At 46.3% G+C, this 19698-nt stretch overlaps 1 protein-coding gene across 1 annotated transcript in view; it reads right to left on the bottom strand.

Moving 5' to 3' along the window:
- Positions 1-19128, bottom strand: part of LOC149822016 (mediator of RNA polymerase II transcription subunit 13-like) — a 126707-nt gene extending 107579 nt beyond the window's left edge. Inside the window, exons 1-3 of the mRNA XM_089980094.1 lie at positions 18980-19128; positions 17506-17711; positions 17105-17224 (exon numbers count right to left, since the gene is read on the bottom strand). Coding sequence (XP_089836220.1) covers positions 17105-17128 — 24 coding nt within the window. The 5' untranslated portion in view covers positions 17129-17224; positions 17506-17711; positions 18980-19128. The remainder of the gene's footprint in view (positions 1-17104; positions 17225-17505; positions 17712-18979) is intronic.
- Between the last annotated feature and the right edge of the window lie 570 nt (positions 19129-19698).

The raw sequence follows: 19698 nt of genomic DNA, 5'->3' as shown, positions 1-19698 counted from the left end.
TTGTGGTTCGAGAAGAACAAGTTCATCCCATAAAGAAGATAGGGCACTATAATAGTCCCTAATACTCATATCACCTTGCTTAGTTTCTCTAACGTTTTCTTATAGGAAGAAATGTCGAGCAAGGTCTCTTTGAGTGTACATATCTTTCATAAAGAACCAAGCTTCATTGGCCTTCTTGAACTTTGCTAGATTAGCACAAATTTTTAATTCAACATTACTCATGAACCATGCTAAAATTTTAGCATGCTCACTTTCCCTATCTTCCATTTTTTAAGAGAAGTCAAGAAGGCCTTTCTCTTTTTCTTCTTCATTCAATGCTTTTCATCATTGCCTTCAAACTTTGTCAATTTCAATTGTGGTTCCGGAACGGTTCCACACATGTAACCCAAAAGTTTTTCATCTTTGAGGTTATTTTTCATAACGGCCATCCACATACGATAATTGGTTCCATCTAATTTAAATGAGAGGTCGATTTTGGAATCCTTGTTGGCCATTTATAGAAAAAGAGTTTGAAAGTAAGAGAGAGGAGAGATATTACTTGACAAGAGAGGACCCGATGAAGCTTTCACGACCAATGCTCCGATACCATGTAATGAAGTGTCGAAAGTGATATCTCCAAGGGAAAACAAGGAAGCATGCACATACACAAGTGGACACTAAGGGGCAATATTACACCAAACCACAAAAGTGGCAAAACACACAAAAGAAGAGAAAAAATATATTTCACTCAAGAGGGGCTTCAAAGAAGCATGCTTACAATGGGGGAAAACCCCTTTATTTATAGGCACACAAGGAGAAGACCCTTGGAAGGGCTCCTAAGGGACGTTGGAGGCTCCAACGTCCCTTAAGGAAGCTTTTCGAAGGTAAAAGGAAAAAGAAAAAGAATGTATAAGTGGCGTGAAATAATAAAATGACTATTTTACCCCTACTGGGTATTACAAAGGGAATACATATATTTATATTTGTAGATGGACACATAGACATATATACGTAAAGTAGATATGTGTATGTGTCATAATCTATATATATATATAAATATATATATATATAATATATATTTTAACAGCTTTGCGCACAGGCTTTGCGTTTGCACTCCTACTTTCAGTCTTTACTTTGTCGTCGCGCTTTGCGCCTAGGCTTTGCTTACGCATTCCTGCTTTCAGTCTTTCCTTTGTCGTTGCGCTTTGCGCACAGGCTTTGCGTTTGCACTCCTTCTTTCAGTCTTTACTTTGTCGTCATGCTTTGCGCCCAGGCTCCTACTTTGGCAAATGTTTCGTTACCTCTTTCCATTGCACATGACGCTTATGTTTTTGCTCATCGCATGTACTATTAGATACATGCTCATGGAATATGCACAGGCATTTACCACTCTCCCTCTTACGATAAGAGATGAGTCGGGGGCTTAAACGATACATCATCGACTAAAGAGAGGGATCCCTAGCAAGGATCCCGACTTTTCGAGTGAGCAGTCCTGCAAAGTAGACTTGAGGATTTTTGGGAGTTACGTTAAAACAGCAAAGACTACCCAAATCTACGTATTTGAAAAGGGGGTGTTTCTCTATTTCAGTTCGTGCATCCGACACATCTCGGGTAACCCCGAATTGGGGCTCAAACAAACTTCTTGGCGGGGGGGTCTATTGAGAAACCCGTATCCCGTTCATCAAGGCCAGTATCGAGCAATGTGAGGCATGCAGATACTACGATAACGGATGAGAGACTCTAGAAAATCGCATGCCATATGTTGGCATGAGTTGTCGATTGTTTCGAAAGATAAAGAATGTCAAAAGTAAAGTTTGAGAAACATTACATCTTTGCAAAACACTTTTGTTGAAGCTCCGGTTAAGGAACTATATCCCTTTCATCATAGAGTACTTGTAGACGTGCATTGCTCATTAGTACTACGATGATCGGATGAGATGGTCATGTGACATTGAACAGTGCTAAATAAACAATGTTGTAATTACATAAAATGGTGATTGATCGTATTCACAGTGATGCAGCCCAAGTGGAGGAGTGAAAAAAACAGCAGCCCACCGTGAATCGGTGTGGCTCCAACTCTTTATTAATCTCAATAAGGTTCAATAATCAATGGGAAAGCAGTCAACAGTAAAGAACTGAAAGGAAAAGAAACAAAATGCAAAATAGTAAATGAGGAAAGCAAGAATGCTGAAAGAAAGTGACGGCTGAGCCTTTTTTCCAAATTCTCTACCCATGCAAACCTAGGCGTGAGCCTTTTAAAGGCTAATTAGTGGACCCGGGTCACGGGTCCAGAATTGGATCCGACCCGCGATCCGGGTGATCTTTCATCTGTTGTTGGTTCTGGGTCGTGCGAACTCCACCACGCCTGGAGTAGGTGCGCAGGGGTACCTCCCTGCGTCGTGGCTCCGTCCCTGCAAGTGGATCATACACGTGAGGCAGCTTATCTGTCCTTTGTGGTAGATCGGGCGGCACTATGGGTCCAATCGGGTCCTGTCCTGCATCATTCTCCCCTGGTTGGGAAGAAGTCGGCTCTGACGACTTGTTGTTGCCACAGTAAGTATATAGATTAGCCACGTTGAAAATAGGGGAAATATGCCAATCATCGGGCAGCTGAAGGAGGTAGGCATTCGAACCCAACCGCTGAAGGATCCTAAAAGGGCCATACTTCTTAGGACTTAATTTGCTATAGGTGTCGACAGGAAAACGCTCTGGACGCAGATACACCCAGACGAGTTGACCGACCTGGAAGTGGACATCACGACGACCCTAATCTACGAAAGCTTTGTAGGCCTCGTAGCTTTCAACAAGTTTGGCACGGACTTGTCTGTGAATGTCACGCATATATTCGACGGCATCAAAGGCATCCGGAGCTGGAGCTGAGAGATCTGACACAGGGGCTAGGTCAACGACATGGGTGGGTGACCGACCATACACAACTTGGAACGGAGATTTACCAGTAGAACGGTTAATGGAGTTGTTATATGCGAACTCGGCTTGGGGCAATACGAGATCCCAAGTTTTGACATTTTCCCCCACTAGGCTCCGTAACAAATTTCCTAAGGTGTGATTCACAACTTCGGTTTGGCCATCGGTCTGGGGGTGATACGCACTACTGAATTGAAGCTTAGTCTTTAACAGGGCCCATAACGATTTCCAAAAGTGACTCATAAAACGCGTGTCACGATCAGAAGTGATTGTGTGGGGTAGGCCATGGAAACGGGCAACGTCCTTGAAATAATAGGAGGCGACTAAAGAGGCATCGGTGGTTCGCTTACACGGGACAAAGATAGCCATTTTGGAGAACCGGTCAACAGCTACTAAAATTGAATCAACACGACATGGTGTTTGGGGAAGGCCCATGGCAAAATCCATGGATACGTGCTCCCACGGCCGTTCAGGAATGGGTAACGGAGTGTACAGACCACTATTCTGACGATGACCCTTGGACACTTGACACACGACACCCTTGGATGAACTTGACAACATCTTTGCGCATTTTGGGCCAAAAGTATCGTTCATCTAAGAGAGCGAACGTCTTATCATGCCCGAAATGCCCGGCTAACCCTCCTTCATGTAATTCAGAAATCAACTGGAGCCTAAGGGAGAAATCGGGCACACACAATTTGTTCCCACGGAAGAGGTAACCATTATGAATACAAAAACGGGGGTCGAGGGTGTGATCTGAAGAAATGCACCCTTCCCAGACTTTGTGAAAATCAGGGTCCGTGGGGTATAATTCTTTGCATTGTTCGAAGCCAATGACCTGCACTGACATAGTCATCAAAAGGTTGTTCTTTCTACTAAGAGCGTCAGCCACCTTGTTCACGGTACCAGATTGATGGCGAAGCGAAAAGGTGTACTCTTGCAAGAAGCTGACCCACTTGGCATGACGAGCACTCAACTTCCTTTGACTATTCAGATACTTCAAGGCCTCATGGTCCGTGTACAAGACAAATTCCATATAAATGAGATAATGTCTCCAATAACGAAGGGCTTGTACCACGGCATAGAACTCAACATCGTAAGTGGAGTATTGGCACCTGGCCTGAGTCAGCTTCTCACTAAAGAAGGCAACGGGTCTACGATTCTGACTCAGGACAGCGCCAATCCCTACTTTGGAGGCATCACACTCAACCTCAAAGACTGCACTAAAATCAGGGAGAGCTAAGACAGGAGCACTAGTCATTTTTTCTTTGATGAGCGTAAAGGCTTTTCCAGCCGCGGGCGTCCAATGAAAACTAGTACCTTTTAGGCACTCCGTGATAGGGGCCATGAGGGTACTAAAATTTCTCACGAAACATCGGTAAAAAGTGGCTAACCCGTGGAAGCTACGGATCTCTCATATAGTCTTTGGGGTAGGCCAATCGACAATCGTGCGGACTTTGGCGGTGTCGGCCTTGACGCCATCAGCTGACACAATAAAACCTAAGAACACAACACTGGACGTCATAAACTCACACTTTTTTGCATTGGCATACAATTTTTCCTTCCTCAAAATACCTAAGACTTGACGCAGGTGACTCAAATGATCGGGCAATGATGAACTATAGATCAAAATGTCGTCAAAGTAGACAACAACAAACTTCCCAATACACGGACGCAAGACTTGGGTCATCATGTTCATGAAGGTACTTGGGGCATTAGATAACCCAAACGGCATGACTAGCCACTCGTACAATCCATCACGTGTCTTGAATGCCGTTTTCCACTCATCCCCTTCGCGTATACGAATCTGGTGATACCCGATTTTTAGATCTATTTTAGAGAAAATGGAGGCACCAGATAACATATCAAACATATCATCCAAACGGGGAATGGGAAAACGGTATTTGACTGTGATGCGATTGATCGCACGGCTATCGACACACATGCGCATGGACCCATCTTTCTTAGGGGTGAGTAGGGTGGGTACGGCACAAGGGCTAACACTCTCGCGAATGAAACCCTTTTTCAGTAATTTCTGAACATGTCTTAATAATTCAGTGTGCTCAGAGGGGTTCATGCGATATGCGGGAAGGTTGGGTAGACTCGACCCTGGCACAAAGTCAATGGCATGTTGAACTACCCTTGTCGAAGGTAATCCATCAGGTAGGTCATCCGGCATAATGTCGTGGAACTCCTCTAGAAGAGGGGCAACGTCCGCGGGAATGGACACTGACGAACTCGTCACTGGCTTTGCCACTAGGGCATAACAATAACCATCTTCCTGACAATGGTTCAGGAAAAGCCGGTACGAGAGGCCTGCGAGACGGGGGACGCGCTCAGGTTTGTCCACGGTGGGAAAGCCGGTCTCCTTGATAGGTAGAAGGACTATCCTATGGCCTTTAAAGATAAAAGAGTATGTGTTCTTGCGGCCATCGTGAGTTGTCTGGCGATCAAACTGCCAAGGACGTCCCAAAAGAATGTGACACGCGTGCATAGGGGCTACATCACACCACACCTCATCGTGGTAGTGTTCTCCCATGGAAAATCGGACTAGACATCGCTGAGTGATGGGAACCTCGTTTCCTTTCTTGAACCAGGCCATTTTATAGGGTTGGAACAACTTCTCGGTGTTGAGTTTCAAGGTAGACACCACACTCTCAGACACCATGTTCTCACATGCTCCGGTGTCAATGATGACATCACAAGCGTGACCCTCACAGTTACACCGGGTCCTGAAGATGTTATTCCTTAACCACTTTGATGGGGTCGATTCTCGGGGTGTGGTCAACACATGACGGATGGACAACAAGCTTTCGACGTTACCGTCGAACTCTATAACGCCCCTCTCATCCTCGTCTTCAACTAATGACTTGTCATCACTATCACTATCACTTGTGGATGTAGACTCTACAATTCCTTCAACAAGATGGGTGTTCCTGCTCACGGTGGGACACTTGGACGCGACATGCCCTAACTCTTGACATCTAAAACAACGAAGGGTCGACTCACTGGGTTTGGCTTTGGACCGGGTGTTGAAAGCTGGGCCTGACTGGTCAATTTTGCTAAGGTCTGCTCTAGGCTTTGAGTCACTAGGGGAGCTTGCTCCCCTGGTTGGGAAACCCGACTTAGGTCGACTGGTGGGTTCACTACGGGATGTCCTATATTCTTGTCTCCTCTTCAGCTTGTTCTCGATGTTCATGGCGTAACTGCTGGCCTGATCTAATGTCTCAACTGTGACACAACTAAAATCATCAGAGATAGCAGGACGGAGACCCGAAATGTACCTCGTGACCTGCTGACGAGTTGTTTCCTCAATCTGCACACGCAGGGAAAGACGATGGAACTCCGCGGTGTACTCTGCTACAGTTCGGGAACCTTGGCGCAGGGTCAGGTATTCCTTGTAGGCTCGCTCGGCGTGATCCGAAGGCACGAACTTTGACTGCATCAGTCTTTGCATTTCCTCCCACGACTATACGCGCTCTAATCCCTGCCGCTCCCTCGATCGTTATAGCTCCACCCACCATGTCTGTGCTAGGCCTCTCAATCGCGTAGACGCTAGCGAGACACGACGATGTTCAACGACGGTGTGGTAGTCGAAGAAGAACTGCACTGCATAAGACCAGTCGAAAAACTGCTCCGCGTTGAATCGCCCCGCAAACTCCGGAAGATCCAGTTTCACGCCATAAGTGGAGGAGTGGTCTGGTGCTCTCTGTTGTCGCGGCTCCACCATTCCTGCAGGATGCTCGTTCCAGAAAATGTCGTTGTCCCATACTGCTTCATTGTCCGTAGTACGGTATTGCTCGCCGGAATGTTGGTGCTGTCGAACTCGCCCGATGGGGGGTCGGCGGTCAGGGCGCGCCGGTTCCTGCTGACATTGTCGTGGTCTGGTTTGCCTGTGGGCGGGCACCACCTGTGGCCGGTATTGTGGTACTGGAATGACGGGAAGTCCAAGGTAGGGGGGAGGGTTCGGGTGAGGTTCGGGTTCCTGGCGGGTAGAATTGGTATAATATGGTTGTGGGTTAGGAGTATGGTGTTGCGTCGGATGTTGTGTTGGGTTCTGGGCCAGGGTTGGGTAAACAGGTGGGTTTGGGTTTGGGTATGGGTATGGGTATGGGTATGGGGCTTGGTGGGTATATGGATGGGTTGACTCGCCCGATGGGATATGGATCGGGCCCATTCCTACACTACTCGTCGGACCCAGATAGGGGTGGGCTGGATCGGGGTTCGCGTTGTGGGGATAATAGGCTTGGTTTGAACTCGATCCCCGATCCATAAGATTATGGGTCTGGTTTTGACCTGGCTCAAATCCAAACTGGAGCTCCGTCCGGGTCCGATATGGGTTATGGTCGGCATGGGGTATATTGTGAGGGTCGGAATTAATGGGTTGGTTCTGGTTCGGGGCTGCCCGCGAACCGGAACCAACTAGGTAGGCTGGGTAAGGGGTGTCTAGACCCAAACCCGTTCCCTGAGACCCAATGGTTGGTCCAAAACAGGTCTGGGTCCTGTTGCATCAAAAATTGTATTGATTCCTCTTGGGTCTGGCCCAATCAACAAGGGTTCGCCAACTCCAGCTCGTAGGGATGCGACTATAGAGCCTCCCCGTGTGGGGTCGGGGGAGAAGGGTAAGTCCCTCGCCAGTCGGGCTGATAAAACCGGGCCAGCAGCAGGGTCCAGCGTGACGTTGGGCCCCTGTCGACTCAACTCCCCCTGCGACGCAGCCCGCGTGAAACCCTGCCACGATCCCGGGCCTGCAGGTGGACCCAGCGCAACGCTGGGACCCTGCAGGCTCGGGCTGACCTTCTGCGCAATCGCTGTTACGCCTGGCCACGAACTCTGGCCTGCAGGTGGACCCAGCGTACTGTTGGGGCCCTGCAGGTTCGGGTCCACCTGTGATACAGACGCAGTTACTCGTTGCCGGGAATGAGGCACTCTTACCAGGGAATCGTTGTTCGCCGAGATCCCCTGGTGCTGTTGAAGAATGTCCGGGCCAGGTATGGACGCTGGAACTGCTGGGAAGGTAGCGGTAGGTCCTTGTTGTAGGGGCGTCGGCTGAGACGACTCGGCAACCTGGGGAAAATTTGCAGACGCACCCTTAGCGAAGCCTGCATCTGGTACTGTACGCGACCCCTTGCGCGACTCGAATGCCGCCATATGATTATCCATCCCATCCAGCCTTTTCGATAGGCCGGCGACATCCCGACTCATGCGTAGCATATTCTCCTGTATCTTCGTCAACACCTCCATGACATGCAGCATTGGATCTTCGTTGCTCGCCTCCTCACGCGCTTCGCCTTGTACCGGATCGGTTCCCGCCTCAAGAGCCATACCGCTGATGAAGGTGGAACGCAAGCTCTGATACCACTTTGATGCAGCCCAAGTGGAGGAGGAGTGAAAAAAACAGCAGCCAACCGTGAATCGGTGTGGCTCCAACTCTTTATTAATCTCAATAAGGTTCAATAATCAATGGGAAAGCAGTCAACAGTAAAGAACTGAAAGGAAAAGAAACAAAATGCAAAATAGTAAATGAGGAAAGCAAGAATGCTGAAAGAAAGTGACGGCTGAGCCTTTTTTCCAAATTCTCTACCCACGCAACCCTAGGTGTGAGCCTTTTAAAGGCTAATTAGTGGACCCGGGTCGCGGGTCCAGAATTGGATCCGACCCGTGATCTGGGTGATCTTCCATCTGTTGTTGGTTCTGGGTCGTGCGAACTCCACCACGCCTGGAGTAGGTGCGCAGGGGTACCTCCCTGCGTCGTGGCTCCGTCCCTGCAAGTGGATCATACACGCGAGGCAGCTCATCTGTCCTTTGTGGTAGATCGGGCGGCACTATGGGTCCAATCGGGTCCTGCCCTGCATCAACAGGCAAGATGCTCGAGTGGTTGAAATACCAGAGCATATAGAATGGGTCGTCAGTTAAGCAACGCCTGACGCACCCATTCGCCTTTTGTTTCTGTCAAGGGAGATGATGGATCGGTACAAAAACTCTAATTGACAGGTTGTTAACAACCACCCCACGGGCAAAGATCTGATCTCCCCAGTCATTCGAGTTAGGGGACGGGACTACCAAACATTATCCTATATAGCAGAAGTTGGATGCACCCGTTGCCAAGTAACTGCCTTTGAGGAATCCTCTCTCGGCCAAAAGTCATCCCCTTAGGAGCGGACTCAACTAGCTATTCGGGTTATTGAAAATACATCGAATAACAGATGCCCGAACTACTCTTAGTTGTTTCTACGATTCGCATATGCACGTACCCACAGGCCAGTTAATATCGAAACATAAGTTTTTTCACACTAGTTGATAGGTCACAAGACTTACAAGTTGATTGGTAGTTCATAACTTACGATTGAATGAATCGTTATGTTGTATTTGACAGTTGCACTGCTTATCTGCTTTAAATTGCTTAGTATACTGAATCAAATGTACTTAATTCGTTTCATGTCGTCTCACTTCTGCACCTACCAGTTTTTCGCGAAACTGACCCATTTTATGGGGCACAGGTGATGACTAGGTTGCGAGACAGGCGATGGCCCGATTGCAAGATGATCTCAGGATCCCACTGTTTTTGTTCGCAGCTCGCGTTCTGGACTTTTAGGTTTTGGAGCAAGGGTTTCCTCAGAAAATCCTAATTTTGTACAACTTAAAGTATTTCTAATACAAATGGCTTATTAAAATGGTTACAAATTATTTTTGTTTGGTGAATGTGGATTTTTACACTAACGCGCCCAAGGTTGTCAACTTGCCTCTTTTATTCAAAGAAAAACATTTTCGCTAATTTGTTAAAAACTCTGAAAAGAAAAGAGAATTTTCTAGTCTTTTGACCCTTTTGAAAAAGTTTACAAGTTTGAAATTTTGGGGCGTTACAACTTGGTATCAGAGCTTGAAGAAACAGTGGTCCTTCACCATCGAGCATCCGCATCGCGTTGTAAGTAAACCCTTTTCTTGTTTGTATTTTGATTACATTGTTAGGCTAAAAGAACTTTACATGTTTTATTGAAGTTTTCTGCCTAACCATATGGACCCTTCTGACGGTGTGAGAAGTGGGCCGAGCAGAGGCGCGCGACGGATGCGTTGTCACTCGGTTAGGGGTAGAGGCCCTATGGTAGAAAGACATGGTCGTCTAACTACCTGGTTGGAATGTTGGACCAAGAGGCCACCCCCACCCACCTTCACTGATTCTTAGAGCTTCACGCTTCCAAAAGTTTATCAGGCACCAATAGCTGCGACTTGGGCAGCGGTGCATTTTCGAGAGGATGGTATCGCATGTACTACTTAGCCAGCCAGATTGCCGTGCTGGAATCCTCTGAGGCGGAGTCTCCCTGGCAAGCCCAGGCAGAGTGCGTCTTTTGTGGTGAAGAAGGGCACACGATGAGTGGTTGTCAACTCAATGAATTATATGACAGAAGAGTGTCTGCAGCACAAGATCTGGAGGACACAGCTTCTTCAGTCCAAGGTGCTTCAAGACGGACTGGGACTGATGAGCTACTACCTCCCTCTGCAGGTCCTTCAGGCAATGTTTCGCCTACATACACGCCTTCACCTGACTCTCCATTCTACACCCCAGCTTCGCCAACCTACGCACCAGACTCCTCTCCCAAATACACACTCACAACACACCTCCACGAGCCAGGGGTCCCAAATGAGGATATGCACTCCTCTTATTTTGGGCGCAAGTTCAAGCGCATAAGCAACATGAGGGAATACTTGAGGCAGTTCACTAGTTGTCCCTGAGGGAAACTAGTACATGTTGTTTTGAGTTGGAGACTATGAACTTCAAGTTTTGCGAATAATGTTTTCCCCTTCTGCTTATATACCAGCATTGCTGGTTTTTTGTAAACTATTCATGTTACGCATGTATATTACGGATGCTTTTGGCTTCTATCTCGAGCTTCCAGAATTCTAATTTTTGTATCCCTTGTTTACTTTAAGGATGGCGAAAAACTCGAATAAAGATTTTGCTAACGAATGGTCAGATGAACGGGGTTTCGTGATGGATTCCCTGAGAGGCCTGGCTGAGGCAATACGAAGTCAGGTATGTTCGCAAGGGGGTCAAGCACCCTTTCCTGAGCCAAGTCAGCATACGACAGTGTTGTATGAAAAGTTTTTGAAGCTCGATCCTCCGACTTTTGCCGCCAAGCCCGACCCAAACATGGTCGAGAATTGGGTTGAGGAAGTGGGATGTGTGTTCCAAGTTTTGGTTGTCCTCGACGACAATAAGACTTTATTCGGGACCTTCAAACTGAAGGATGACGCCCGCAACTGGTGGGACACGGCCCGAAACGTGCAGTTTTCGGGAATTTCAGAGATTCCTTGGGAAGCTTTCAGAAAAGCTTTTTAGGAGAACTACTTCCCTGCTCACGCAAGAGAGAAGAAGAATGTCAAATTTTTGGAGCTTTCACAGGGCAACACTAGTCTGGCGGATTACATCGCGAGCTTTCAGAGGCTGGAGCGTTATTGCCCCAACCTATTCGATGACGAGCGTGAAAGGGCCAGGAAATTCGTCTGAGGGTTGAAGGAAGGGATTCGACCTAGGGTCCTCACCAGCATGCCAGCAACCTTCTCTGCGGCAGTGGCAGCAGCCACACTTCTGAGCGAAGACTGGGAACGCTCCAAGAGCACCCAGAGTAAGAAGCCACTTGTTGCGGGTGGCGACCAGAAGAAGATCCCCTCTGACGGCCAAGTCAAACGACCGTCGTTTTTCAGGAAAAAGGACGGAGGTAGGAAGCAGGATCCTCCTTCCAAGCGACCGAGGTCGTAGGGCAGTCCCCCAGCCAGGCAGCAGGCAGGTGACGTCTGCCCGAAATGCCGACGATCACACATTGGGCAGGCGTGCCTGCTCGAGACAGGCAGATGCCTGTATTGTGGCAAGATGGGCCACTACCTCCGTGAATGCCGCAAAAAGGTGATCGATGACTGCAGGCAGAATGGAGCACCTCTGCCCCCACGACCACCGCAGCTGCAACAACAACCCTCCTACCAGTCGCAGCAGCCGCAATCTAACTGTCAGAAGAAGGCACCAGGACACGTCTACACCGCCACGGTCGAGCTGTTGACCAAGAGCGAGCTCATGCAAGGTACCCTTTTAGTCGCTAACCAAGCGGCTTTTGTGCTTTTTGACTGTGGTGCCACACACTCTTTTATTTCGGTAAATTTTGCTGAGTGTTTGCACATATCTTTAAAACCCTTGCATAATGCCCTTAATGTGTATAACTCGATTGGAAAAAACACATTTTGTGCGGCCTACATACCAAAGTTGAATGTAGTCTTGGCAGATCGACATTTACCGGCTTGTGTTATCCTGCTAGATATGACAGAATTTGACGTCATCCTAGGCATGGATTGACTGCACAAGTATCATGCCAAGATATCTCCACCAGGGATGCCCAAGGTGGAATTCAAGATCATGAAACCCGTTCGGGCGAGCAAGTTGATTTCGTCGCTAAAGGTGCAGAACTACTTGAGGAAAGGATACAAAAAAATGAATAGTCAGACCCAGGTCGGATTCGGACCCGATCTGGATCCATACTTGGGCCACCCTTCCTCGTGCCTATTTAAGGCAATGAGGGGAGGGGTTTCACATTCGAAACACTTCCCCTCTCGCTCTCTTGTTCCTCTCTCACTCCCCCATCTTCTCTCTCTCCCCCGACCCTCTCTCTTTTGCTCGCCGAAGGGCACCTCGGTGACCCTCGCTGTCGCCTCCTTTCCTGTTTCCTCCCTACATCTCTCTTAGCTTTCTTCTGCTGTCGGGATCGACGCAGGCGACCCCCTCCAGGTACGCACCGCCACCTCTTCACCTTTGTCTTCTTCTCTTCTTCCCTTTCTTTCTTGTTGAGTCGACAGGGGAGGGGTCTAGCCCCTCCCTGCTCCCTTTGACGGCAGGGGAGGGGTTGAGCCCCTCCCTGCTCCCTCTTATTTCAGAGAAGGGGTCTAGCCCCCACCCTGTGCCCTCGTTTGGCAAGGGAGAGGCCGAGCCCCCTCCCTGAACCTCTGTTTGGCAGAGGAGGGGTCGAGCACCCTCCCTGCGCCTTCTTCTTCTAGTAGGTAGGGGCGTCGCCCCTTCCTCCACTAGTTTCGGAAAGCAAGGGTGAAGCCCCCTGCCTCCCCCTTTGTGACCAACGGGCAAGGGCCTCGCCCCTGCCTCTTTGCTCCTCCGGCAGGCAGGGGAGAAGCCCCTTGCCTCCCTCGTTGTTTTTGTTAGGCAGGGGCTTTACCCTTGCCTCTCTTCCACCTTGTTAGGAAGGGGCACAACCCCGGCCTACTCTCGCTTTCGGAAGGCAGGGGCACAACTCCTGCCTCTGACCGATCTCTCGAAAGGCAGGGGCGCAACCCCTGCCTCTGTGTGAACCATCGTCAAGCAGGGGTGTAGTCCCCTGCCTCCCTGCTTTTTTTCGTTGACAGCAGGTCAACAGGGGCTCGCAGCCCCTGCTTCTTGCACTTACAGCAGGTCCATAGGGGCACGTTGCCCCTGCCTCTGCTTCTTTCATGATATAACAGCGACAGTGCCCCTGTTCTCTCTATTTTTCTGTTTGAGATAGCATGTTGATGTCTCGCTTTTGCAGCTCGTGTGACGAATCCAGCTCGCGCCTCGCAGCCTGAGCCATCAATCGCATATGTTCGCAGACAACCATAATCTCGCAATTCCCCAAGGTAGGGGAAGATTCCACGAAAGACTTGGACAATTGAATTAAGTTCAATTAATTAACAAGACAATAAAATATATATATATATGTATATATATTTATATGAGTACACATTTAGCTCAAGAACGTGGCTTCGCGATCCTTGAACTTTACTTCTTGTCATGTCTTTCTTTTGTCGTCGTGCTTTGCGCCTAGGCTTTGCTTACGCACTCTTGCTTTCAGTCTTTCCTTTATCGTCGTGCATTGTGCCTAGGCTTTGCTTACGCATTCCTGCTTTCAGTCTTTCCTTGTCGTCGCGCATTGCACACAGGCTTTGCGTTTGCACTCTTGCTTCTAGTCTTTACTTTGCCGTCGCGTTTTGCACCTAAGCTTTGCTTACCCATTCCTGCTTTCAGTCTTTCTTTTGTCCTCGCGCTTTGCGTACAGGCTTTGCATTTTCACTCCTGCTTTAAGTCTTTAATTTGCCATCGCGCTTTGCGCCCAGGCTCCTGCTTTTGCAAATGTTTAGTTACTACCTTGCCATTGCACATGACGCTTATATTTTCGCTCATTGCATGTACTATTAGATACATGCTCATGGAGTACGCACAGGCATTTACCACTCTCTCTCTTACGATAAGAGATGAGTCAGGGGCTTAAACGATACATCCTCAACTAAAAGGAGCGATCCCTAGCAAGGATCCCAGCTTTTCGAGTGAGCAGTCCTGCAAAGTAGACTTGAGAATTTTTAGGAGTTACGCTAAAACAGAAAAGACTACCCAAATCTACGTATTTGGAAAGGGGGTGTTTGTCTATTTCAGTTCGTGCATCTGACACATCTCGGGTAACCCCGAATTAGGGCTCGAACAAACTTCTTGGCGGGTGTTCTATTGAGAAACTTGTATCTCGTTCATTAATGTCATTATCGAGCCATGTGAGGCATGCAGATACTACGATAACGGATGAGAGATTCTAGAAAATCGCATGCCATATGTTGGCACGAGTTGTCGACTGTTTCGAAAGATAAAGAATGTCAAAAGTTTGAGAAACATTACAGCTTTGCAAAACACTTTTGTTGAAGCTCCTGTTAAGGAACTATATTCCTTTCATCATAGAGTACTTGTAGACGTGCACTGCTCGTTAGTACTACGATGATCAGATGAGATGGTCATGTGACCTCGAACAGTGTTAAATGAAAAATGTTGTAATCACATAAAATGGTGATTGATCGCCTTCACATGCAAGATGCTCGAGTGGTTGAAAGACCAGAGCATATAGAATGGGTCGTCAGTTAAGCAACGCCTGACGCACCCATTCGCCTTTTGTTTCTGTCAAGGGAGATGATGGATCGGTACAAAAACTCTAATTGACAGGTTGTTAACAACCACCCCACGGGCAAAGATCCGATCTCCCCAGTCATTCGAGTTAGGGGACGGGACTACCAGACATTATCCTATATAGTAGATCTCATTGACTTCTCAGAAGTTGGATGCATCCGTTGCCAAGTAACTGCCTTTGAGGAATCCTCTCTCGGCCAAAAGTCATCCCCTTAGGAGTGGACTCAACTAGCTATTCGGGTTATTGAAAATACATCGAATAACAGATGCCCGAACTACTCTTAGTTGTTTCTACGATTCGCATCTGCGCGTACTCACAGGCCAGTTAATATCGAAACATAAGTTTTTTCACACTAGTTGATAGGTCATAAGACTTACAAGTTGATTGGTAGTTCATAACTTACGATTGAATGAATCGTTATGTTGTATTTGACAGTTACACTGCTTATCTGCTTTAACTGTTTATCTGCTTTAAACTGATTAGCATACTGAATCAAATGTACTTAATTCAGTCTCATGTCGTCTCACTTGTGCACCTACCAGTTTTTCGCGAAACTGACCCATTTTATGGGGCACAGGTGATGACTAGGTTGCGAGACAGGCGATGGGCCGATTGCAAGATGATCTTAGGATCCCACTATTTCTGTTCGCAGCTCGCATTCTGGACTTTTAGGTTTTGGAGCAAGGGTTTCCTCAGAAAATCCTAATTTTGTACAACTTAAAGTATTTCTAATACAAATGGCTTATTAAAATGGTTACAAATTATTTTTGTTTGGTGAATGTGGATTTTTACACTAATGCGCCCAAGGTTGTCAACTTGCCTCTTTTATTCAAAGAAAAATGTTTTCGCTGATTTGTTAAAAACTCTGAAAAGAAAAGAGAATTTTCTAGTCTTTTGACCCTTTTTAAAAGGTTTACAAGTTTGAAATTTTGGGGCGTTACATATATGTATAAAGAGACAGAGAGAACATCCCTAGTAGATAATTTTAGAAATTCAAACTAGGGATAGTACTAAGGAACTCATCAAATGTAGGATTACTAGCAACGAAGATCAAAAAGATCCTGGTCAACTAAAGTTAAATCATGGAAAGTAGTTGACACCTTGTTGAATGAAAAACAAGAATAATGTAGACCAGGAAGATAAACCTAAATAAGAAAACATACATAAAGGGAGTGTTGCTACACAATCATCATTCAGTTAATAGCAACAGGTTTCTTAGATGCCCATCATCTAAAACAATAATAATTACTTCTATCGTGAAGCAACATAAATCAACCAAGCCCAAGACTGTACTGACATTGAAGTATCAATGTTGGGAACCAATGAATTGTTGGTTTAAAGAAGGAAAATTTTATGGCATATAGAACAGAAACCTGCAACTTCTAAAACCTTTCTTATTCCATTACAGAAATACCCTCAACATGCCCATGATGCTAAGATTTAACCATTCCAACCATGTCTAAAAGACCATAAGTTCACATATCTAATACCAAAATTGATTTGCACAAGTTAGCAAGTTGCAACAAACAATGAAAAGGAAGAAAACAATGTCCCACTTCTTACCGCCACTATCTTGCTAAATATTAGACACCCTTGCCCACAAAATAATCTATTTCTCCTTTTTTCTCATACATCCTTTTTAGGAATGAAACTATGATACCCCCATGTCCAACTCCATGGAAAAAATTTCACTAAGCAGCAATTCCACCCTTTTGCTTTCTTGATAGGCAAACTGGGGAATAACCCCAATCAAAATTTGATCCTAAGGCCCTTAGCCAAGATTAGTGCAACATTCAGGGTTTACAAACGCCCTCTCACAGTAAACCGAACAACATTCATCATTATCAACAGATCACAAGTAGCACAGCCTAATTTGCATTTTTTTTGCTGGTTTTTCTTTCAAATCTAGAAAGGCAATGAAGCTCCACGGACCAAGACTCCAAGGGTAAGATCTATCATGAAATTTGTGCATTATGCACCCAATGAATAACAAATTAGTAAACGCATAACAACTAATTGTAAATATGTGGCACTAGAGACAAAAAGAAATAAAGAAATTGGTAAATTTACAAGTTTCTGTGAGACTATACCAATACTAAATATAAAACACTTCTAAGAAGTTACAAAATAGTAATTATATAGCATTCATCAGTCTCGTTGAACACTATCAACGTAACAATAAGCAACACAAACAAATAAAAAAAATTGAAATGTATAAGCATGTGAGAAGAGTAGGATATTACAATTCTAAAAACATTTGTCCACATAATCCCAGAACTTTTACTTTTGGGAAGAAAGTCACCAAAAGTTCTCAGTAGCCACAACCAAGATGATTTTTCATTTGGCCCAACTTGTCGATGAAACTGCAAAAAGGAAGAGAAGATGAATCAGATGGATCAACTCCATAAGGTCAGAGCACTAACCATTGATATGGCTGTACCATAGGTTGAGACAGAAGCAGGTTAGAAACACAAAACTTGATATAACATAGGAAACTTGTAGGACGAGGATAGAAGAAAAGACATGTTCACTCTTGGAAACAAAAGGAACAAATTGATCATATCAAATCCAGCATAAGATATACACCATAATGTATATAAAATAATCCAACTTGAGTCTGAGTGGAAATGTCCCAGCAGATTACCTTGTGATTAAACTGAACTGAACCAAATCCACAATGCCTTTTCAACCCAATAGGATGACCAGCTTGCTATGTCACTTTTGACTTCCATGCACACCTGGTTGAGCTGGCCGGATCATGAGGCCGACCCACTAAGTCACTAGGTTAACCGGGTGGGTACACCCTCATGTAAACATGCATATATGGGACGGGGTGAACTCCACTGCCTTCTGTGTAGACATTAACAAGCATAGACATAAATATTAAATAGCATTCATTCACAATAATTTATTCACAAGGGGAAATCTCGAGAGGTTCTAAAAAAAAGATGTAATCACTGAAAAATCTTGGTAAATTTTGAATAGAAATGGAACATATAAAACAATGGCAAAATTTTGAAAATCAAAAATAACAAAAACGAGAAACATACACTATTTTTACACTTTGAAACACTAAAAATTTATTTAACAATAACACACAAATGTATAATTAAGAATTAACATCTTACCAATAATGATTAACAAGTATTGTTAATCGTTATTTGATGATGGTTGTGAGTTCTTTTTTAGAGATAGAGAGAGGGTGAAGACCAGATTCTTCAAATGGCGGCCCCAATTACTTTTGTTTTGTTGTTTTTAGCCTTCTTAGGGGGAACATGGCCGAGAGATGCAATGGCTCTAAGAATGGAGTACCAAACTAGTTTTCAGGCATTCTCCGTGCTTGAAAAACTAACAGAAAGACGATGAACAAACTATTGGCTCTTAATGGTTTTGCCAATGCATCACAAAAACGATCGTGGAAAACTCAGTGTCCATATCAACCTGGACCTCACATCCCACTAGGTGACAATTCGGCCACTATCATTTTCGTGCATTGCATCTCGCTCAGGTAACATTGACATAAACTCTTGAATTGCAAAGCTACACAATGAAGACCCGAGTTGTGTGATCCCATCGCGGTCATACTCTTAGGCAATTCCCCTTTCCTCTCCCCCACTTCTGCAAGATGGAGGGTTCGCTGGCCACAGCCAGTGATCCCTTCTGTCTTTCCATTTCCTCCTAGTTCACAGAGATAGATAGATAAGTAGATATATATATAGAGAGAGAGAGAGAGTTGCCTCCTGTAGAGCAACTGCTCAGTCGGAGCTTCGCGGAGATGGCGATGCTGGTAAGGACAGGCGACGGCTCAGGCGGGTCTTCAGAGTCTCAGGCTCTTTGGTATGAAACACAAGTACACGATACCTTATGAATCTCGAAACGTACATCACAGCAATCGAACCAAGACCATGAAACTCGCAGACAAGAAGCAGAACTCGAAAGGAGTCGAACCCAAAAAACTCCAACCCAGCTGAGACAAAAAAACCCGCGCAGAATCGATGGAAGCCCTAAAAAAACAAACTCCGACGAAATTGAGTCTCAACAAACACGGGAACCCTTTCCGCCATGGATCTAGGGCACACATAGAGATAGAAAGAGAAGGAGAGAGAGAGAGGGGGTACCGTCTGTTGTTGGGTGCTGGTTCAAGAAGCTTTGCTCTACAGGGAGAGGAAGACGCCGTTCCAATGGTAGTGGTGAAAGTTCGGTTACTCAGCGAAGAGAGAGAGAGAGACCCGTCTGAACCAGCGCACGCTCCGATGTAAGTGCGGACGGCTCGTTTTAGCAACTGAACCCCCCGTGCGGACGGCCCCATTCATCATCTTAACTTATACTCCTGCCCGGACCCGACCGGGCAGGCGTTCCCTCTTTTTCTTTGATCTCTTTTCCATCTTTCCTCCACATGTAAGGATTATATTTTTAGGTGTCCTTGCTCAATCCCAAACGGTACAGTGCCTAGTCTCGTGACCCTTAAAAGTATGCAAAAGGTTTTTTCTTATGCATAGTTTTTAGGGGTGGCAATCGGGTCGGGTTGGCGGGTCAGCATACCTCAACCCGAACCTGACCTGTTTATTAAACGGGTCGGCTGTGGCAAACACGAACCCGACCCGTTTAATAAACGGGTAACCCGACACGACCCGCCAACCCATTTAAAAAATGGGTTGGGTCGGGTAAACGGGTTTTCAAGTTCGCGGGTCAGGTTGGCGGGTCGGGTTGGCAGGTTGACGGATCGGGTTGGCAGGTAGGCAGGTTGGTGGGTCGGGTTGGCAGGTAGGCAGGTTGGTGGGTCGGGTTGACGGGTCGGGTTGGTGGGTCGGGCAGACGGGTTGGCGGGTTGACCCAC

The sequence above is a fragment of the Nuphar pumila genome, chromosome 11, assembly GCF_984573655.1.
Source record: "Nuphar pumila chromosome 11, dmNupPumi1.hap1.1, whole genome shotgun sequence".
Lineage (NCBI taxonomy): Eukaryota > Viridiplantae > Streptophyta > Magnoliopsida > Nymphaeales > Nymphaeaceae > Nuphar > Nuphar pumila.
Note: the sequence above shows the minus strand (reverse complement) of the source record. Positions and strands in the feature narration are given on the sequence as shown.